Raw genomic sequence first — 22,876 nt, forward strand, 5'->3', positions numbered from 1 at the left:
AGTTCCCACATGCCACAGAGCAATTAAACCCGTACGCCACAGCTACTGAGCCTGCGCTCTAGAGCCCACAAGCCACAACTACTGAGAAGCCCTGTTCCGTGAAGTTCCCACATGCCACAGAGCAATTAAACCCGTACGCCACAGCTACTGAGCCTGCGCTCTAGGGCCCAAAAGCCACAACTACTGAGGCCGCGCGCCGCAACTACTGAAGCCCACACCACCGCAATGAGAAGCCTGCGCACCGCAACAGAGACCCAGCTCACAGCAACTAGAGAAAGCCCATGCGCAGCAACGAAGACCCAATGCAGCCAAGAATAAACAAATAAAAAATAAATAAATAAATTTATTTAAAAAAAGAAATACGAGATTTTTCTTGGAAAATCTGAAAGATCAGCCACACTGGGCTTGCATTCACATACGACGTTGGCTGGAGCTGGGCAGCTGCGCCCCCTTTGGGTGAAGACAGGCATTTTCCAGCCTCCACGGTCCGGCTGGCGGGCTGGCTCATCGGAGTTCCCATCTGGCCCATCAAAGGGGATTTTGAGTTTGCTCCTCTGACTAAAATTTACTCTGGGATAAGCCAGAGCAGCAGAGAGCTACACACTGGGAGAGGATAGTACTGCCTGCCGCTGCTGGTTATGGAATTGCCTCTGGACACAACGTCTTTCACCCCTATCATTAAGAAATCAGCAGAGTAGAATTCACTGCTATTTAAGGCGAGGGTGTTGAGGCCATGGACCTCTAGTTACATGTTTTCTTCTCTGCAAAGGCACACTGGAGGCATCTCTTTACAATCTCAGTACCAGGATCACTACAGTGGTGTTTCTCTTGAAGATCAGCTGTGAATGGGGTACAGGATTGCTTCTCTGTGCTCAAACACAGGGCTCACCTCTCAGAAGTGCTCCATGGCCTGCATTGGGGCTACCCTTGTGAGTGGCTCCATTTCACTTCTTAGTCTTGTTTTACATTGCTTTTTCCTACTTCTTTTAAATTTTATCTTAGTATAAGACATATCTTTGAAGAGTCAGACCTCCAATCTTTATTAGAATAAAGCAGGGTTTAAATAAATGAATTCCTCTACTCAACATATACCTTGATTATAGCACTTCCTACAACATATTATACTTATATGTTTAGCTGTTGGTCTCTTCTACCAGACTGTGAAGATGGAGCTGCATTTTACTATCACTGTGTCACTAACACCTAGCCCAGAGCTTTGCGTGTAGTTGCCATTTAATAAACGTTTGGAGAATGAACGTAAAGATGTTTGCCGAATTGGCACAGCACGGATCCATGGAACAGGTGGAGGGGTTTGACAAGGCAGAACTTCCCAGACCAGAGGGATGAAAGAGACCAGGTGTGTTCTGCCATTTCTGTAACTCAAGGAACATCCCATTACTCCAGTTAAGGATACTGAGTTTGGAGAATTCATAAGGGTTTTCTGGTGGAGAGAAGACGGGCTTTGGAGTCGACCTGGAGTCTGAAATCCAAGAATGTCTTTTTTTTATGATTATGGGCATTTTGCTTAAACTTTCCGAGCTTCATGCAGTTTTTGGTTCCAAGGTGTCCTTAACCACCTTATTTATCATCTTACACTGTATGTTTAACTGTAACTCGCTGGCACCCCTCTCAGGGCAGAAATCTCACAATACCTGTCTATATACATATACACTCCTCAGAGCAAAACTTACTATATAATTTTATTCTTTTCTCCTCTACATTACTAACAGTAGCCCAGTGTTAAGCATTTTAGAAAACCTGAAGAAATAAAAAATTTCTTGGTTTACACACGCATGTATAAAAATATATATTCAGATAAGCAAATATCTGCTCATTACATCGCCCAGCTTTTAAGAGTGCCAAAAATAAATAAATAAAACACCTGCAAATCAAAAGAGAGGGCTAGGTGGTTTTATCAAAATTCCTTTTAACAATTTTAGCTAACCAACATGTGCTAATGAAATTCAAGTTAAAGTTATAGCCAGTTAACATTACAGAAAACATTGTGTGTGGCTACTAAGGAGTATTCCTTAAACAGAATCTGCTTTGTGCTTAGAACACAGGTAGGTTTACAGTTTCAACAGGAAGCAGCAATAAAAATCAGGAAAATCCCCAACTTTTCTAATAACCGCTCTAACATAGAAAGGAAAAAAAAAATGAAAAAAGTATCACCATCTTTTCACAATGGACATCAAAATCAGAACTGTAGGCTTAATAAGTGTTTGGATTAAAAAATACTAACACAATAAGATCCCTGGTTAATTACTTCTGATTTTTAAAAATCCACAAAAATAGTTGCTTGTTGGTGTAACAAATTTGACGCACAAGCAATAATCTGAACGATCTTTTCTCCAGCAAGTACTTTAACAGTGCAAAATGTTAGTCATCTCAGCATTCAATATTCCGCCCATTCTGTCACTAAAGCCTCAAGATGAACCATTGCAGGGAGGTATCACTGCCAAGGAAATGCAAAGCTGGCAAAAAATAATAATAATATAATGATTCACTCCTATACCAGAGTCTGAAAAGTATATAGGCACTTTCTGATCTGAGGTGAAATAAGTAATTCAAAATGTCCATAAGCTAATGTAAAATACAGTACTGAATCTTTTGACACAAAAACAAAGAATAATTATATTGTTACTTAGAACAGTATTCAACATGGACAAGTAGATCTCGATGTTCGGTGGCTGGATACTGGATATTGCACTTGGGACATTCCACCAGGCTTTCATTTAGTGCAGCAGTAGGACTTTTTGGTGAGGCAACTTTTCCTCTGTTTTCAGTCTCTCCTTGCAAAGTGACTAATGGCTCTGTGAAGGCAAACTCTTGAAGCTGCTTCTGAAAAATAAATGTCAAACGAACACGGTTTGTATAGATGGCCTACCATCCAGTAACTGCTCCATAGGTACTCCAGTTGCTTCAGCCCTGTAGACAGATTTTCTTCTGAATCTCTCTGGTCACTGGTATTATGGTGGTAACATACAAGGCGGTTATAAATCACCCAAATTACCCAGGAAGTTCTAGGGTTGGGTGTTTACATAGATAGGTTTTATTAAAATGCTTAGAGCCAAAAAGGTGGGCGGGTAGAAAGTGCTGACAGAGTTTGCTAGGTTTGTAAAAGAGGGGTAACTTCAATAATAAAGAACTGCATGGAATTAAGAGCAGCAAAGAATTTTAGCAGGTCAAACAGGTTATACACAGAAATGACTAAGATGTTGTATAGTTCCTTTGTGGCTTCCCTATTTCATGATTTTTTTCCCTGAGGAATTTAGAATAGTCAGTAAAGCTTAAAAATGAGTACTTTACAACATAATATGAAGATGATGGATGGTAGGAACACAAAGAAAAATACAGGAAAATTATGGATTCTTCTGTATACCTTTGGCTTCCTATACTTTGAAAAACAGTCATCAACAGAAATGAATTATACATTTCAATTTCAAATATTATAAATGATCAATGACATAAATAGAGCCAAAAAGTTATTTTCTGTCTTTTATTCATAAAGAAATAACAAATGATTTTAACAACTGCTATTTTCTCTTTTGAAAACTGAGGAATTCTGTTTGTAACATTTCACCATCTGCAAATATTCTGCAGTACTAGGATGATATATGAAATGTGTGCTAATGGGACATAACACACACAGACCCTAACAGATTTGGTCCAAAACTTATTAATAGGATGAAAATAGGTAAATCAAAAACCATTTCCTCATAGAAGCATGTTATTTAAAAGGTTAATGTTTAAAAAGATTATGTGTTCAGGGTAACCCCCAGAAAGTACTCAACTCAATATGCCTAAAAGAGAGTATTAACAGTAATAGTCCATTAGCCCTAAAACCAGCATTTTTTTCTTTCTTTCTTTTTAAATAGAAAAGAATAATTTCAATTCAGGATCTACAACTGCCCTGCCTTGCCCCCTGTATACCCCAGGCCAGGCACTGTTTAGTGCCTTTAGAATCACAGAGCCCAGGGTGGGTGGGGAATGATCCCAGGCACCAGTAATGTTATCATTACCAAGAGGCCCATAATGTCCCTCTGTCTAGTCCTCTGAACTGATGCTCAAAGGGCAGTCGCTTCAAAAGAGGCAGGGGATTTGATTTGATTGATTTGAGAAACAGCCATTCTTTAAGCTGTATCCTCCTACTTCAGGAAATGGCTTTACATGTAAATAGAAAGATGGCAGAAAGAGAAAGATGAAAATAAGTTTTAGTTTAACCATTCCGATCTCACCAAGGATTCCAACTGTGTTATTTGATTTCTTGCTTTTCGGAGCTCCTTAAGAATTACATGCAATTGATGCTGCATATTTTGACGGTCAAGTTTTTCATTTTCAAAGTCTACAGTACATGCCTGCATCTAGAAAAAATGCCCAAGACAAGACAATGACAGCTAGTATATACTGTCTAGTTTTCTTGACTGGATGCTTGCATTTTTTTTATTAGCACAAGAAGCAAACATGTATTGTACCATTAGAGCAAGAATTCCTCTGAGCACAGTGAGATGTTGATAAATGAAAAAGCTATGTCCAAGGAGCAAAACCAAAGCTTGAGGTATAAGTGAGTGAGGAGCAGCTTAAGAAGTTGCTGGTTAGAATCTGTCCTCCCCATCCTGCTTTTTGTGGGGAAGGGAAAGAGATGGCTGTTCCCTGGTTTGGAATATACTAAAAATCTCTGGTGTCTATTCTGAGAATAACTGGTGTCTCTTTGAGTTCCACTTGAAGTTATCAAGCAGCCCTATTAGGGACATCCGGTCAGACTAGCAGCCATTTAGGGAAGAATAAAATTTGCTAAGACAAACATCTACCTGTCAAGAAAATTGCCATGTCACCTTAGAGAATCTGGTTTAGCCTAAAGATAGTAACGGGAACATATGGCTGGCACAGATAGTCACTTTAAATATTTTGTTAAAGTTTTTAAAAAACATTTTCTACAACTTTCAACTGTTTCTTCACAGAATAGTGTAAACATGAGGAAAAATTCCATTTTCTAAAGGGTTAAATTGAATTTAGAAGCAACCCCAATGAATACCTGTTGTTCCAACAGAGCTACCCTTTTCTGTTCCTCTTGCTGCTTCAACAGAGTCGTGTAAAGAAACTGGACCTGTAGGATGTAAATAGAACCAACACTGTCACATTGACATTTTATGGTTTGACCTTGACCTGGGATGCATGACAGGCTCACATTTCTAACCAGGGCAACACCTGCTCTTCTGGGCGAGTCCTTCCAGCTGTGGTTGGGCAACCTATCTATATAAGCAGCTGAGCAGTACTGCCCAGGCCAAGAGTTCCCTGAGGCACAGGCTGAACGTTGATAAAAAGCACTAAACCGGGGCTTCCCCGTTGGCACAGTGGTTGGGGGTCCGCCTGCTGATGCAGGGGACGCGGGATCCTGCCCTGGTCTGGGAGGATCCCACAAGCCATGGAGCGGCTGGGCCCGTGAGCCATGGCCGCGGAGCCTGCGCGTCCAGAGCCTGTGCTCCGCAACGGGAGAGGCCACAACAGTGAGAGGCCCGCGTACCGCAAAAAAAAAACAAAAAAAGCACTAAACCGCAGTGGACACACCCACTTTCCTTTAGGTCCTGACATCCACTAATATTTCTGAGTAGGATAACAAAGCTGGAAGAGCCTGGCCACCTCAGCCAGAGTAGGAGCAAACTTCTTAGTCACTTCTGCATAATCTTTCATAAATATCACTGCTTGCACCTGCAGGCAGAAGTAAGGGTGGTAAAGACTAAGAAGGCAAACGTTACAGACTATTTTTTTCCCTCTCTCTCAACTTTTGGAGGATTTTAAAAATTACTATTCTTTTTTTTTTCTTAAATTTATTTAATTTTTGACTGCGTTGGGTCTTCATTGCTTCATGTGGGCTTTTTCTAATTGCGGTGAGCGGGGGCTGCTCTTCATTGCGGTGTGCAGGCTTCTCATTGCAGTGGCTTCTCTTATTGCAGAGCACGGGCTCTAGGCACACGGGCTTCAGTAGTTGTGGCTCACAAGCTCAGCTGTTCCACGGCATGTGGGATCTTCCCAGACCAGGGCTTGAACCCGTGTCCCCTGCATTAGCAGACGGATTCTTAACCACTATGCCACCATGGAAGTCCCCCAAATTACTATTCTAATAGTAGCAATAACTAACATTTACCTAGCCCTTTAATTTACAAAGCACTTTTACATTCTCTCAGTTGACCTTCATAAAAGTCCTCTGAGGCGAGAAGAGGTTGTTATATTTACTATTATTAATTTGACACAAATAACCTGCAAGTCAGAGAAGTTAGCTGATTTTCCTCAGGCCACACAATTAGAGACCTGGTATGGACCTCAAATTATGTTTTTTCCATTATTTCATGCTGCCAGGCAAAATTTAAATTAATGAGTTTCTGTTGAAGTAGTATTCAATTCTAATAATCCTCAGTAATGCCAACATTACTGAGACGGACATCCTGGATCCGGCTGTGAGCATAGTGAGAACATGGAAGGCATCTAGTAATTAACTTGAGCCAGTGTCATCACAATCTCAGTGCCAGCCTAGCAATCAGCCTTGATCCCCCCTTAACTTCCCCTCTTTCAGCTTCTCACACATACCTAACTCCTCCTCACTCAGCTTTTGTGTCTGTGATTTCCTCCCGCTAGGAGGGAATTCCCACAGTCACCCACCTCGCCGGTTCCTTCTCACCATCAGCTTTGTCCAAATACTATCTCCTCAGCGACGCTTCCGCTGGCCCCCGATTTCTCTTGGTCATATTACCCTGTTTTATTTTCTTTAGTTTACTTGTTTATTTAGGTACTTGTTTATGGTCTGTCTCCCTTCTAAGTATGAACTCCTAGGAGGGGGCAGGAACTTGTGTTGCTCCTTGCTGGTTCCCAAGTAGTTAAAATAGTCCCTGACACTTAGTAAGTACCATGAGAATTCTGAATTATAAACTGTGGAAAACCTTGCTAGTTAGACTCACCTGAGATAAGAGCTCTTCAGATCTCTTCTTCTCTTCTTCAAGTTTTTCCCTGGCAAGATCATTCTCTTCCTTGAGCCTTTGTATTTTCTCTGTTTTATGCCTATCGTATTCCAGATGTTGTACATCTGCCTTTCTTTGTGAACACAACAGCTGATTTAAATCTTGCACTTCTTTTTGGGTTTCTTCATATTTTCTTCTAAATTCACTAAGTTCAAAATTCAACTGAGTTATTGTTTGTCGTTCCACCTCAAGATCGTTTTTTGCATTTGCCAAGAGATGGTTGTAATATTTTTGCTTTTCTTCTTGAAGACAACCTATAACAAACACATCAGGGCACAACTCACTTTATAAAAGAGAGAATTTTCCTGAAGAAATAAATGTAAATATGTTTCTGTAAACAAGATCACATTTATTTCCTCACCTTCAAAAACGAAGAGTCAAGAGAGAGGGAACATGGCTGATATTTGACAGAACAAGAAACAGAAGTTCAGGTATACTACTTGAAGTCACAAAATGAATAAATAGAAGAATAGAAACAGTAATATAATTATTCTGAGGGAGGGAAAGTCACTAATGTCTAAAGAAAACCAATCAACATATAGGGCCATTAAGTCATTATTTATAGATATGGAGGTAATTACCAAAACCAAAATCAGAAATGTTTAAAAGCAGCTGCCCTGATGGGAGGAAGAAATAGGCATTAGGATGGGATGGGAAAGGTAGAACAGGGTCTTCTGTACTATTATTAAGTTATTTTAACAAGTGTTTATATTGCTTTGATAAAACAGAGAGAGAGAGAGGGAGAGAGAAAAGGAAAACTATATTACCCGAGAAAAAGACTAGACTTCACCCATAATTAAAATCCTTTTATGTGTAGTAAACTTATAAAGGCATTACAGTAGTAACTTTGTCCCCTTAGGAATAAAAAGCTTTAAATTATCTCTAGAGACATTCCTTTTATACTTTTTTAGCATTAGTTTCATTTTAAATATTCACATGTGAAGCTCTAAGATTATGAGCCTTGCTGGCCTTTCATTAGCTTTCTCTTTCTATAATTCAAGGCTCCAGTCCCACTAAGGCTGTCAGTCATTCTAAATGAGTGCTTTGCACAGGGGTTTTTCTTTTCCTGGCTCATCAACTGGAACTGCTGAATCTATTTGTAAAATGAGAATAATGATCCTTCCTGCCCCACCTCTTAGGCTTCTTGTGAAACGCAATGGAGATAGATCAGTGTCAGAGAAGCTGCAGACCACTTGGCAAAAAAGACAGCATCAATCAGAAGAAACTTCACCTCAATTCTAGGGTGAGATTCAAATGATTGAAGAATAATGTATAAAAATGTAATCTTTCTCCTGGGATTGATATGAATAACTGCTAAAGGGAAGCTGAGTAAAAAGATAAGGTCAGCACTGGGGGAAATAAAGTTGGGAGAAGGACTTTGAAGGAGGGGAAGGATATGTAAGGTGGAGAAAACTTAATGTGCCTTCAGGGCTGCAAGATCCCTTTACCCTGTGACTTATGCCCTTTGGTATCAGAAAACAATGGGAAATGAAACAGACTGGCTAAAATGGTATTTCTTACTTCAGGGCTAGCAGACCTGCTCTTACTTTACTTTATAACACATGTCTATAAGAATCTAAATTTGATGAATCTCTCCTTTTGAAAAATGTCAGGCAGGCCAACCCTAAAGAACATTTTTATACCAGTACCTTCTGATTCAGTCTTTTTTGTCTCCTGTGGGAATGCATGAACAGCTGTTTCCAATTTCTGTTCCAACTCAAAGATCTTCGCTAAAAGTCCTTTTACGTAGACCTCTCGCTGCTCATCATACACAAGCCATTGCTGATTTTTCTCCAGAGCCTCAAAGTGAAAATGAAAGCAAATCAATAATAAAAACTCAAACTCTTAAAATGGACAAGGGAGCCCAAGGGATGCAGTCTTTTCCAGCACACAAAAACTCTACAGCTCACATCATAGTATGATTCTAGGCAACCACTGTAAACCTCCTGACACAGAGACACATTCTAAGGCCACACACCTTCAGAATACCTAATAACATGGCAAAGTCACATCTACATGGGGTTAAGTTCATTTGTCTGCTATTTCCTATACACAATTTGCTTTGTGTCTGTGTCCATGTCATTCTCTGTAAACAGAATGTCTTTGTGGTAGAGGTGGAGATGCACTGCTCAGATACTCTTTTAAGAAAGAGCTGTTTCTTGGGGCTTCCCTTTGGCGCAGTGGTTAAGAATCTGCCTGCCAATGCAGGGGACATGGGTTCGAGCCCTGGTCCGGGAAGATCCCACATGCTGCAGAGCAACTAAGCCCGTGAGCCACAATTACTGAGCCCACGTGCCTAGAGTTCATGTTCTGCAACAAGAGAAGCCACCGCAATGAGAAGCCCGGGCACTGCAACAAAGAGTAGGTCCCCCTCACCACAACTAGAGAAAGCCCGCGTGCAGCAACAAAGACCCAACACAGCCAAAAATAAATAAATTAAATAAATAAATTTTAAAAAAAAGAAAATGAGCTGTTTCCACCCACCATAGGGCTCTGCCTGGGAGCTCTCCACAGGGTGGACAGAGGCTCTGTCAGGTTTGCATCCTGGCCTGACGGTGTCCCTGTCCAGTCCTGCTGCCTTCCTTTTCCTTTCACAGATGTCGCTCCCCAATAAACTGTTTGCACTGCTAACTCCATCTCAAACTTAAATACCACCCTCTCTCCTTATCACCAATTTTCATCTTTTACATCTTTTAGAACTCAAAAATCCCAAATTGGGACCATTCATCTGGTTTGTATAGGGGCTTATGAACTCAGTTGTTATATATACATATGTCTACATATTTTAAAAAATTATTTTACCAACCATCTTCAGCTTTTTTCTGTGTTTGCTGTTTCTCTCAAATAGTAAGCTCCTTGAAGTGGCAGACCATGCTTTTCCAAGAGATTTACAGCTTTTGCATACAATGTGTAGTCAAGAAATTATTTGAATGATGGGATAATATTAATAAAATAAGCAGTGTCTGTTTAAGTAAGCTGGTAAGAGGGAAAGTGATTCACTTTACTGTTACTGCTAATATTAGTTTTTCATTTCAGTTACATCTTTCCTGCAAGAAACTAGATGATGCCTTACCAGCCACCTAGCACAAGGTGGAAAATTTTATAAAATCACATCTACATTTTCTGTGGATCATACCACCTGATCTGTGGCAAGACATTAGCAAAATATTCACATAAGAAGCTACATTAAGGGCTTCCCTGGTGGCGCAGTGGTTAAGAATCCGCCTGCCAATGCAGGGGACACGGGTTTGAGCCCTGGTCCGGGAAGATCCCACATGCTGTGGAGCAACTAAGCCCGTGTGCCACAACTACTGAAGCCCGCACGCCTAGAGCCTGTGCTCCGCAACAAGAGAAGCCACGGCAATGAGAAGCCCTCGCACCACAACGGAGAGTAGCCCCCCACTCGCCGCAACTAAAGAAAGCCCACGCACAGCAACGAAGACCCAACGCAGCCTAAATAAATAAATAAAATACATAGGGCTTCCCTGTTGGCGCAGTGGTTGAGAGTCCGCCTGCCGATGCAGGGGACGCGGGTTCGTGCCCCGGTCCGGGAAGATCCCACATGCTGTGGAGTGGCTGGGCCCGTGAGCCATGGCTGCTGAGCCTGCATGTCCGGAGCCTGTGCTCCGCAACGGGAGAGGCCACAACAGTGAGAGGCCTGCGTACCGCAAAAAAATATATATAAATAAATAAAATAATATAAAATACATTTTAAAAAATTGAATGAAGTTTCATATTTAAAAAAAAGAAGCTACATTAACTTTAGTGGATACAACAAGGTAGAAGATATGGACAGAGGTGTATAGATTTATAAAATTTCTTAATGAAAAATTCTATTGAGGGCTTCCCTGGTGGCGCAGTGATTGAGAGTCCGCCTGCCGATGCAGGGGACACGGGTTCGTGTCCCAGTCTGGGAAGATCTCACATGCTGCGGAGTGGCTGGGTCCGTGAGCCATGGCCGCTGAGCCTGTGTGTCCGGAGCCCGTGCTCCGCAACGGGAGAGGCCACAACAGTGAGAGGCCCACGTACCGCAAAAAAAAAAAAAATCTATTGATATTTTGATTATTAACTAGGACAAGTTCATATATCTTCTGATTCTAACTCTCACTTCTCTTAACCACTGGATCCTTGCAAATTCAGTCAAAGGTAAAGCCAAAGGAGCCTGCTGGGGCATCCCCAGCAACTGTACATACCTCCTCCCCTCATCCATACCTCCTGTTTTGCCAGTAACAGCTTTCATTGTTGTTATTGAAAGCAGGGCGTAGACTCAGGTTGAAAGCTAGCAAAGAAGACAATTCACCTGTGGGTACTAGAGGAAAAAAAGTCTTGAAATTCTTATACTGTAGCACCAACATACAATGAGATTATAACTCCTCTCTCCTTTCCAATCTAGGTCTTCAGTCCCAGAGGATGGGACCGCCTCCCTTTCGTTCCATGTTACCGGGAGGCTGGGGAAATGTCTCAATTACTATTTGTGTAAAGAGAGCATGCACAGCTAAACCTGATGTCACATGCATAAAATGTTATGGATGAAGGGCCCCAGGAGGAGGTGCACACAGTGATGCTAACACCCTTTCACAATGGCTCATCGGTACTGAGCCCTCTGTCCCTGCTGCCCATGCTATCACCTGTCTATCCCCACAGTAATACCTACTTGAGCAATGATTCACTGCTGGGTCTTGGTAAACCCTGATCATTTGGAGATTTAGAAATCCTCAGTTGGAAGGTGATTTTCCCATTGAGAAGAATTAGAGAAGATGGGGGCCATGACCAAAAGCTTTAAGTCAGTTAATACAACGATAACTCAGTATTCTGAGTTAAAATAGTTACTGCTAGTAAGTTCAGTTCAATCTCTTCCTCAGTCTCCCAAAGTGCTAGGTTGTTCTAATTATATTAAATAACAGAATATTTTAAAGTTTCAGGACACCACTTGCTGAAGCGTAGCTATGTTCCCTTAGGCTGACATTAAAATTGTCCACCATCCGCTGCCCCCATCTCTTCAGGTCGCAGCCTGGCCTTTCCTCTCCTCCACTGTTGCCTTGTTGTCTACACAACTGTGCACACCCTCTGTGCCTCTTCCCTCTGTACAGAGTGTCCTAGAACCCCTTCTTATGTTACCTGCCCACTTAAATACTACATTTTCATCAAGTTCTGATGAATCCAGCTTGTCTTCCAAGGCTTCTCACCATAACTGTCCTCATTAAGCTTCCTCTCCTTCCTAAGCCAATAGCGATTTTCATGTCCACTCAATCTATTTGGCATCTTATACTCATGACCTTGATTGCTGTTTGTTTGTTTGTTTGTTTTTTTCTTTGCAGTACATGGGCCTCTCACTGTTGCGGCCTCTCCTGTTGCCGGAGCACAGGGTCCAGATGCGCAAGCCCAGCGGCCATGGCCCACGGGCCCAGCCGCTCCGCGGCACATGGGATCCTCCCACACCGGGGCACGAACCCGCGTCCCCTGCATCGGCAGGCGGACTCTCAACCACTGCGCCACCAGGGAAGCCCTTGATTGCTTCTTGATGATACTTCTTATCGTAACTACATCTTGAGCCCTCTGGACAGCTGAGCACAGGCTTGTTTAGATATTTTCTTTCACAGTTCCTTGTTTGTGTTCACTGTTTCCGTAGCCAGTGGCTGCCTGATAAATGTTTGTGAATGATGTTGACAACATGGGGTGGGGAAACAATGGCTGCAAGAACCAGCAAGCCTTGTAGCCCCAAACCAGAGTTTGTGAGTGTTCAGGGAAGAGGAGAGGGCAGGAAAGAATCTAGCAGTTCCTTACACACAGTAGAACAATACATTTAGAGTGATTCAAAAAGAATAAAACATTTTCAAAAATCGATTACTCATTAAGTAATGCGTAATGGAACTATCACAACTATTTCTATAATCTTACAAGTGTATAATATGTATCCTTTGTGACATAATTCATCTCAGACCTGTTAGAATTTACTATTATCAGTGATAAAAGTGTGGCAGCCAGGATGTGTAACTTCTTAACCTTCAGGGCTGCCAGAAAGAGATGGCAAAAACACAAAGTTCTTTAAAAAGTTGCATGGTGTAACTCTACTGAAGTAACATATACATACTGGAATACATTTTCAGAAGTGTTCAATTCTTTATGAATCATCCTGCATTTGTTATAGGTACACTGTAAAAGGAGGGGCTCCTGCGCCCTGCCCCGCAATCTCACTCTATAAGGGTGAGATGGGATAAGTGGTAAGAACATACTGGAAGTTTTTGGTTGCATATCAGGGCATCTTCTTTCAGGTAGGAATTTTCATCCTTTAAAGATACAGGCAGGGGGCTTCCCTGGTGGCCCAGTGGTTGAGAGTCCGCCTGCCGATGCAGGGGACAAGGGTTCGTGCCCTGGTCTGGGAAGATCCCACATGCCGCGGAGCGCCTGGGCCCGTGAGCCATGGCCGCTGAGCCTGCGCATCCGGAGTCTGTGCTCCGCAACGGGAGAGGCCACAACAGTGAGAGGCCCGCGTACCGCAGGAAAAAAAAAAAAACAAAGACACAGGCAGGGACTTCCATGGTGGTGCAGTGGTTAAGAATCTGCCTGCCAATGCAGGGGATGCAGGTTCGATCCCTGGTCTGGGAAGATCCCACATGCCGCAGAGCAACTATGTGTCACAACTACTGAGCCTGCACTCTAAAGTCCGCGAGCCACAACTACTGAGGCCTGTGCACCTAGAGTCCGTGCTCTGGAACAAAGAGAAGGCACCACAATGAGAAGCCCACACACCGCAACGAAGAGTAGTCCCCACTCGCCACAACTAGAGAGAGCCCGCGTGCAGCAACGAAGACCCAACACAGCCAAAACATAAATAAAATTTAAAAAAAAAAAAGATTACACCCCAACAAGTAATCACATATTAAAAAAAAAAAATCCACCTGCCAATGCAGGGACACGGGTTCAAGCCCTGGACCAGGAAGATCCCACATGCCGCAGAGCAACTAAGCCCATACATAAGTAAATAAATAAATAATAATACTTTTTAAAATATACAGGCAGGGGAAAAGTCTGGACCTGCCGAAGAGGCAAGAGACTTTTATATGGGGAGGGGGAAGGGTAAACTGTGACAAAGCAAGAGAGAGGTACGGACATATATACACTACCAAACGTAAGGTAGATAGCTAGTGGGAAGCAGCCGCATAGCACAGGGAGATCAGCTCAGTGCTTTGTGACCACCTTGAGGGGTGGGATAGGGAGGGTGGGAGGGAGGGAGACGCAAGCGGGAAGAGATATGGGAACATATGTATATATATAACTGATTCATTTTGTTGTGAAGCTGAAACTAACATACCATTGTAAAGCAATTATACTCCAATAAAGATGTTAAAATGAAAAAAAAAAAAAGATACAGGCAGTTGAGCTCTATGTCCAAAAAGATCTCTATATAGGGAAACTCTAAGTCTAGAGAGTTCCTCCAACCTTTGCTAGGCTGCTTCCACAAGTATCCTACAAACTCATGAGCAAAGCTTCCAGGTATGGGGCTTAAAGGATTTTCAGTGTCTGTTCTCTATAAAATTAGGAAATGGATTAGGAAGACAGAGGCAGCCTCTGGAATCAATGACTTAGTCCAGGGCCCTCCCCACAGCCACTCTTCTCTCTGCACCCGTCAGGCAGTTGTAACATTAGTTTTCCTCATATAGCTGAAGAGTTCATTTATCAAGCAGAGATACTGTAGAGCCACTCTGTTTTATACACTCAAATTTAATTTATAAGAGATGTAGCATTGTACCACTCAAAAAGCATGCATATATCCTAATACTTATAAATCATTGTTAGATGCTAAAGATACCTAACTTTATACCGAATTTAAAATATGTCCGTATTTAAGCAATATTTTAATATAAATAATTTAAGTCAATGTTGGATGGTCATGAAAATTTTCTTCTTTTAAATGAATCTGTCTATACATTACTTAAGTAGGAGAAACAAAACTATATTGGTTTAAGATATGAGAGACAATATTCTTTTTTTTTTAAAATATGGACTGCTTCACGAATTTGCATGTCATCTTTGCACAAGGGCCGTGCTAATCTTCTCTGTATCGTTCCAATTTCAGTATACGTGCTGCCAAAGCGAGCACGAGAGAGACAATATTCTAAAGGGCCACGTGATGGCGATGTTACTTCAATAAAGTAGTAAACACTTCCTTACTTCTGACCTCACTGACTCTTTGCATCTACTCTTTCATTTCTTTATAGAATCAATAATAAATGGATTTGATAGCTATCAGTGAATGCTGACATTATGAGTTTTGTATCCTTAGAGTCCTCCTCGCATTAGTTATCTCTTCCAGCTTTGTGTCATCTACACATTTGTTAGACATGCATTTACCATTTCCATCCAAGTTATCAGTAAAAATACAGAACAGGAGTGGGCAAAAGTGAAGCTGTATGGAATGCTACTAAAGCTCTTCCTCCTGCTTTGGCAGGGATCCATTAAATATTCTTTGGGCAAAAACTCTAATATAGATTGAAATGTGAGCCTGTATTGGAGGAAGAAAAAATGTGCATCAATTGACAAAACCGGAATATGGATGGTAGATTACATACAAGTATTGTGTCCATGTTAAATTTATTAAAGTTGCTATCCGTACTGGAGTCATGTAAGAGAGTATCCTCAAAAAAAAAAAAAGAGTATCCTCATTTTTAGGAAAATACATTAAAGTATATAGGCTTAAAGGGCTGTAGATATATGCAACTATTTTATGGTTCAGAAAAAAATACTGGACTTCCCTCGTGGTGCAGCAGTTAAGAATCCACCTGCCAATGCAGGGGACACGGGTTTGAGCCCTGGTCTGGGAAGATTCCACATGCCATGGAGCAACTAAGCCCATGTGCCACAACTACTGAGCCTGTGCTCTAGAGCCCTCGAACCACAACTACTGAGCCCGTGTGCCACAACTACTGAAGCCCATGTGCCTAGAGCCCGTGCTCCACAGCAGGAGAAGCCACCGCAGTGAGAAACCGTGCACCACATCAAAGAGTAGCCCCCACTCTCCGCAACTAGAGAAAAGCCCACGCATAGCAACGAGGACCCAATGCAGCCAAATTAAAAAAAAAAAAAAATTATATCTGTGTGTGTGTGGATGGGGGTGGGGATTGAAAGAGAAAATATCAAATGGGGTAAAATGTTAACAATAGTTCAATTTTTTAAAAATTTATTTTATATATTTATTTTTGCCTGCGTTGGGTCTATGTTGCTGCACACGGGCTTTCTCCAATTGCGGCGAGCGGGGGCTACTCTTCACTGCAGTGCGCGGGCCTCTCATTTCAGTGCCTTCTCTTGTTGCCGAGCACGGGCTCTAGGCGCGTGGGCTTCAGTAATTGCCGCACATGGGCTCAGCAGTTGTGGCTCACGGGCTCCAGAGAGCAGGCTCAGTAGCTGTGGTGCACGGGCTTAGCTGCTCCACGGCATGTGGGAATCTTCCCGGACCAGGGATTGAACCCGTGTCCCCTGCATTAGCAGGCGGATTCTTAACCACTTCGCCACCAGGGGAGTCCCAAAAATAGTTCAATTTTGGTAAAGAGTATGTGGGGTTCTATGTACCATTTTCCATTCTTCTAACTTTTCTGTAAATTTGAATTTTTTCCAAATAAAAAATTTTAAATAATTATTATTTATCTTCCATAATTCTATGTTTAAAAATCAGATTTTCCGGGCTTCCCTGGTGACGCAGTGGTTGAGAGTCTGCCTGCCGATGCAGGGGACACGGGTTCGTGCCCCGGTATGGGAAGATCCCACATGCCGCGGCGCGGCTGGGCCTGTGAGCCATGGCCGCTGATCCTGCGCGTCTGGAGCCTGTGTTCCACAACAAGAGAGGCCACGACAGTGAAAGGCCCGCGCACCGCGATGAAGAGTGGCCTCCACTCGCCGCAACTAGAGAAAGCCCTCGAACAGAAACGAAGACTCAATGCAACCAAAAATAAAGAAGCTTTCATTTTAAAAAAATCAGATTTTCCTTTTTTTTTTTTTGGCCTCACTGCACAGCTTTTGGGATCTTAGCTCTCCAACCAGGGATTGAACCTGTGTCCCCTGCAGTGGAAGCTGACAGTCCTAACCACTGGACCACCAGGGAATTCCCTAAAAATCAGATTTTTAAAATCAAGAGCAAGAAATGCCTATTAAAACTGACTTTTAGGGCTTCCCTGGTGGCGCAGTAGTTGAGAGTCCGCCTGCCGATGCAGGGGACAAGGGTTCGTGCCCCGGTCCAGGAAGATCCCACATGCCACAGAGCGGCTGGGCCCGTGAGCCATGGCCGCTGAGCCTGCGTGTCTGGAGTCTGTGGTCCACAACCGGAGAGGCCACAACAGTGAGAGGCCCGCGTACCGCCAAAAAAAAACGGATTTTTAGCTATTCGGTGTCAAAGTTACTGACACTGAAGAATGTTTACAGCATTAACTCCGTGTAATTATTTCAAAATATCAGCCAGACCTAAATGGTAGCTGAGGAATGATACAGCTCGGCCTTAAGATTATTTTAGCATAACAAATACTGATTCTTAAAATAGGTGAGCAAACTTCTAAAGGAAGTTTTGTGGGAGCTTTGCAGAGGGTGTAGGATTAGCATTGCTGAGCTCCCCAAAACCAATACTGTGACACTGCAGACTCTAAAGAGTGAGATTTCTCTCTCCCTGCTCCTAAACCCTCCAACTATAATTCTCCTCCTGCTCTAAGAGATCTGCTGAGACTCCAAAGGGGTAACCAGAGCTAAACCACCTCCTGCTCCCCAAATGTAATTTAATGGTTCTTAAAGGGTGGTCTTCAGACCACTAACAGTAGCAGCAGCACCTGAAGCTTACTGGAAATGGAGAATCTCAGGTTCTACCCCAGACCAATCGTCATTACACAAAAATAACTTTAGTTGCTCTTTGAAGCAGTTAGCACTGAGAAGCCTAAAAATTACCCGAGTTTAAGAAAACAGCATCTATTTTCAGGTACTTTGCTAAACGAGACACTAGTGAAATTCAAGAAACTTTGCAAGATTCCCTTTAGTCATTCTTTCCAATTTTGTAGATGCTGGGGATAGTATATGACATACAAAAAACTTATTTTGATAGTATTTTAAGAATTATGTTTCTTCTGTATTTCTGTTACCTCTAGGTAAATTACTTTGATAAGGGTATGTGGTACCCAGTTATACAGACACTCAACAGATTTAAATTCTTCTTTTGAAGATTAAATAGACCTCAAGGTACACCTGCTAGATAAGATAAAACAGGAATCTTAAGAGCATACCTAGATCAGGATAGACAGGATAGTAATATTTCTGGAATCACAATATCTACCTACTGACCCAATAATTAAATCAAGAATTTCATACTTTGCATATCTAATCTTAAAACTTGAAAAAGTACAATGTGAATAGTAGTCCTGTGTCCCCAATTTATTTAATTTCCAATGAAACTCACCAATCCATTTAAGACATAAGTTTGTAATACAGCTTTACCATATATCTAAAATAACCTCATATCAAATTCTAGGAAAAAGAAACATTGAATACACAAAGAATGTGTTTCCTTTTCAAACTATGAAAGCAAACCCTGGTTCCAAGGGAATAATTTCAAACTAAAGAGTACATCTTGCATGGATAAACAAAAAGAAAAAAAAAACCTACAAGTTAAATTACATTATAATAATAAAATAGTTGAGCAAATTAGATTTAGGTGAAGAAGGGATACTGTTGAGGTATTTGGTAAAAATGGGTGATTTCTAGGGCTTTCTATCCTAAAGAGTCCATACTTAGAGGAACTGGCCCTCTTGAATGCCTGGAAAGAGACTTAAAGGTAGTAGTAACCTAGAGAGATGATCTCAAACCATTCATTTCTCCATTTCCTCAAAAGATTTTTTTCAAACCACAGCATTACTGCTGTCAATTTCCATGAAATTTGATAATAAATGAAGTAGTCCTCTTTAGTCATAACTTAATAAAAGAAAAATGAACTTACATCTTTCAGCTGTATTTCCATTTCATGAATATTACTCATTGATGAATTGAAGCAACTTGTAGCCACAGTCTACAAGTAAATCAATATTAGTTAACATCATAAATTTAACAACAGAAGTTTCCTCATTATATTTAGTTTCATAATAATACAGTATACTTCACAGGGGCATCCCGAAATCCAGATCTGGTATATGCCAGGTGATAGGTAGCAGAGCAGAATTTAGATGTCCTGGAAGCTTTCTAAGCAGATTGGAAACCCTGAGATTTCATACCTAATTTGACCTCTGAGGTCACCTGGACCCCAGTATAGCCCTCAGTGCATATGAACAGCCCACTGATTTTCACCAGAAGGAGACAAAACAGCTGGGCTATTTAAATGAAATCTGGAAAATATTAAATTGGCAAATAAAAGACAAAAGTTGTTTTCTAGAATTATATTTGTATTAGCAATAGTATTAATTAGTATTCATTCATATAGAACTCAAAACATAATCTGTCCCCTTTTTTCTTCATTTTCTCATAAAGGAAAAAAAAAGAGGGGAAGTAGGTGGTAAGGTACCCAGGCTAGTCAACAACTCATAAAAAGCTGTATTTCAGTCTTTTAACAGCTATAAGGAAAGAGATGTATATGAAGGATGGCAAAGAAGCTCAAAATATTTTTTTCTCCAAAGATGCTCTAGCCACCCTAGTATATAGCCCTTTCTCCCTCTCAATTTAGTCTTTTAGGTAGAAACTATGATATAGTTCATCAAATCCCTTTCCTTTCTCCCTGGGCACATTGTGGACTACATTTCCCAGACTTCCCTGTGGTTAGTGAGGTCATGAGACTGAATTCTGTCCAATGGAACGTGAGCAAAAGTGAGATATGCCATTCCCAGGCCTAGACCTCACACGCTCCCCCAATTCTCCACATGCTGTCTAGCCCACAGCTGTGTATAACGGATCTGGTGGAGGACTGCACCCTGAGGGATGGGGGAGCCACTAGAAGGAAGGAACGTGGATCTCTGAATGCCTATGTGGAGCAAAGCCTCCTCTACTCCAACCTGCACTAGGCTGTGACATGAGGGAAAAATAATCATTTTTCATATAAGACTCTGAGATCTGGAGGTCGGTTGTTAGGCAATTAGACATGCTGACTAATACAGAAATGAGTAGTGGGTATTCAACAATTATTATAAGAATACATTTTTAAAATTATCATTTCTACCAAGATTTACATTTCCACCTTCAAAAGAAACTAATTCTTGAGCTTTAAGTAAAGGTTTAGTCAACCACGTAGGACCTGACTATAATGTTTCATGAGTTTCAGTTCTATGGAAATTCTCTAGAAAAGCTCATCTGTAGAAACACTCAATTGCCCATCTATGAGAGTACACATAAATTATAGGTGCTCTAAAGGGGAGATAAAGTAGAAAGACCCTTAACATCGTTGACATATTGTATCTGAAAGCCGTAGATTTTCTTCTGTAGGTGGTATTAATAGTTGTAGTATTAGTATTATTCAAATGTCCAAATTTCCAAAAGAATCAAAGGTCTGATCAATAAGAAACCATTTATTTAGCACTTACTACATGCCAGGCACTCTGCTAGGCTGTTTACATATATTGTAACATTTAATCTCCAGTATTCTTACCCTGATTTTACTGATGTGGAAATTGAGGTTTAGGAGAGGGGTCTGGTGAATTCTAGCATTGTCTCCAAGGCTAGAGAGGTTAAGGAATTTGTTCAGAGTCACACAGCTAGCAAGTGGAAGAACAAAGATCTGAACTCGGACCTGCCTACCCACAAATCCTTGCTCTTTTTGCTACACTAGTGATGCTAAAACAAAAGAGAGAGAGAAAAAGCATGTACAGTTAGGAAAAAAGCATACTTGATATTTTAACTGGGTATCTCAAATAAGAAAAACAACCAAAAAATGAAGCCTATTGTTTTCACAATACAAACTATAGAAAAAAGAACTCAACAAAATCTTCCTGGCTGTTGTAGATACACAGCGGATTCAGTATTCTGAATACTCCCTTGCATAACACAATGGTGTGGGGAGTGGAGGGAGCCATATTACCTATTTTTGCTTACGGAGAAGTACCAGGCTATAAAAAAAAAAAAGGAACCTGTTAGTATACTATACTGTTTCACCATTTGCCAAGCATGTTTTAACAAACTCATTCTCCATAAGAATTACAAACTGTATCAGAAAAGATTTTAAAAATCTGGGTTTAAAGATATTAGTACCTGTGATAAACGAAGTGTATCAGCTTTGCCTTCAAATTCAGCAAGTCTTGCAGTTGTAGCAGACAACTGTTTTTTTAATGCATCTGTCTCTTCAGACAAGGATTTCAACAGCTGTTCCCTCCTTTCACCTTCCTTTGTTTTCTCTTCCAGCTGTTCAAGCAATGCAGTAGTGCTGTGTTTGGCTTTCAGCTCGTCTCTGAGTTGCTGTATTTCTTTGTCCTTCTCTGTGAGGCGATAAGCATTCTTCTCTCTCTCAGCTTCAAGGACTCGAATTTTCTAGATATAAACCAAGAAGAATCTTAGAAAAAGGCCAGGTCAAACACAAAAATAAACAGTATATTACAACAAGCGTTTGTGAAGTGTTTATTATATATCAAGTCAGCATTATACCAGATACAGGGCAAAAAAGAAGATGAAGCCTGGGAGGGGAGTCTGGGAGAGAATGGATACATGTATATGCATGGCTGAGTTGCTTTGCTGTGCACCTGAAACTATCACAGTATTGTTAATCAGCTATACTCCAATATAACATAAAAAGTTAAAAAAAAAAAGATGAAGCCAAGGTCTTACGCTCAGAGAAATCAGAGAGGTAAGCCAATATATTAATGCAATATGGTAAGTGCTATGGTTAAGATATACAGAAAATGAATGGGACATGGACACAGAAAGGAGAGATCAACTCTGTCAACAGTGGTTAGAGAAAGCTGAAGAAAAGCTGGCTCTCACCTGAGTATCTGCTAGTCATTCCCCCATCATGCCAGATCTAATAATCTTAAAGGCTAAAAGTGAGTCACACAAAGAGATACATGCTCACTGATGAACTTGAAGCAACAGAATTTAAAAATAACAAAATGTTCTACCTGGATAAAAGTGCATTCATAAACTTGCTTTTTGTTAATAAATGATTTGGTGTCAAATCTAGAAGGTGATCTTCAAAGGAGTGTTCAACATTTTCAAGGATTTGAAAGATAAAGAAGACATGTTTGCTAAACTCCTGCTGGCATAAGGGAGAACGCATCAATAGAGAGATGATAGAAAAAGTTAGCAGAATGGCTTTACATGCTAACAAAGGAAAAACAACATAAAACTAAAAACTTGCATTTGAGGGTGGGGGAGAGAAGCAGTTGTTCAAATAAAGATGGGGAAATTGGGCTTCCCTGGTGGCGCAGTGGTTGAGAGTCCGCCTGCTGATGGAGGGGACACGGGTTCGTGCCCTGGTCCGGGAAGATGCCACATGCCGCGAAGCGGCTGGGCCCGTGAGCCATGGCCGCTGAGCCTGCGCGTCCGGAGCCTGTGCTCCGCAACGGGAGAGGCCACAACAGTGAGAGGCCCGCGTACGGCAAAAAAAAAAAAAAAAAAAAAAAAAAAAGATGGGGAAATTGAGTGGGACAGTTGTATGAAAACGATGAGGGAATTTTCAGTTGCCTACAAGCTTAAGACAAGACAGTAGTATGATACAGTTACCAAAAAACTGAATTCAATTTTTTTTTTTTTTTGGCGGTACGCGGGCCTCTCACTGTTGTGGCCTCTCCCGTTGCGGAGCACAGGCTCCGGATGCACAGGCTCCGAGGCCATGGCTCACGGGCCCAGCCGCTCTGCGACATGTGGGATCTTCCCAGACCGGGGCACGAACCCGTGTCCCCTCCATCGGCAGGGGGGCACCCACC

At 41.5% G+C, this 22,876-nt stretch overlaps 1 protein-coding gene and 1 non-coding gene across 2 annotated transcripts in view; both read right to left on the reverse strand.

Annotated features, from left to right (window-relative positions):
- Positions 1–1,752: 1,752 nt before the first annotated feature.
- The window catches only part of CEP55 (centrosomal protein 55), a 22,393-nt gene continuing 1,269 nt past the window's right edge, over positions 1,753–22,876 (reverse strand). The window contains exons 2-8 of the mRNA XM_024739542.1: positions 21,210–21,485; positions 18,979–19,047; positions 8,663–8,813; positions 6,954–7,267; positions 5,036–5,107; positions 4,239–4,364; positions 1,753–2,841 (exon numbers count right to left, since the gene is read on the reverse strand). Of these exons, the coding sequence (XP_024595310.1) occupies positions 2,641–2,841; positions 4,239–4,364; positions 5,036–5,107; positions 6,954–7,267; positions 8,663–8,813; positions 18,979–19,047; positions 21,210–21,485 (1,209 nt within the window). The 3' untranslated portion in view covers positions 1,753–2,640. The remainder of the gene's footprint in view (positions 2,842–4,238; positions 4,365–5,035; positions 5,108–6,953; positions 7,268–8,662; positions 8,814–18,978; positions 19,048–21,209; positions 21,486–22,876) is intronic.
- On the reverse strand, positions 15,008–15,114 carry LOC112396064 (U6 spliceosomal RNA). Its single transcript, XR_003002493.1, has one exon. It is a non-coding gene; the product is annotated as a U6 spliceosomal RNA (small nuclear RNA).

This window comes from Neophocaena asiaeorientalis, unplaced genomic scaffold, assembly GCF_003031525.2.
Source record: "Neophocaena asiaeorientalis asiaeorientalis breed wild unplaced genomic scaffold, Neophocaena_asiaeorientalis_V1.1 scaffold597, whole genome shotgun sequence".
Classification (NCBI taxonomy): Eukaryota; Metazoa; Chordata; class Mammalia; order Artiodactyla; family Phocoenidae; genus Neophocaena; species Neophocaena asiaeorientalis.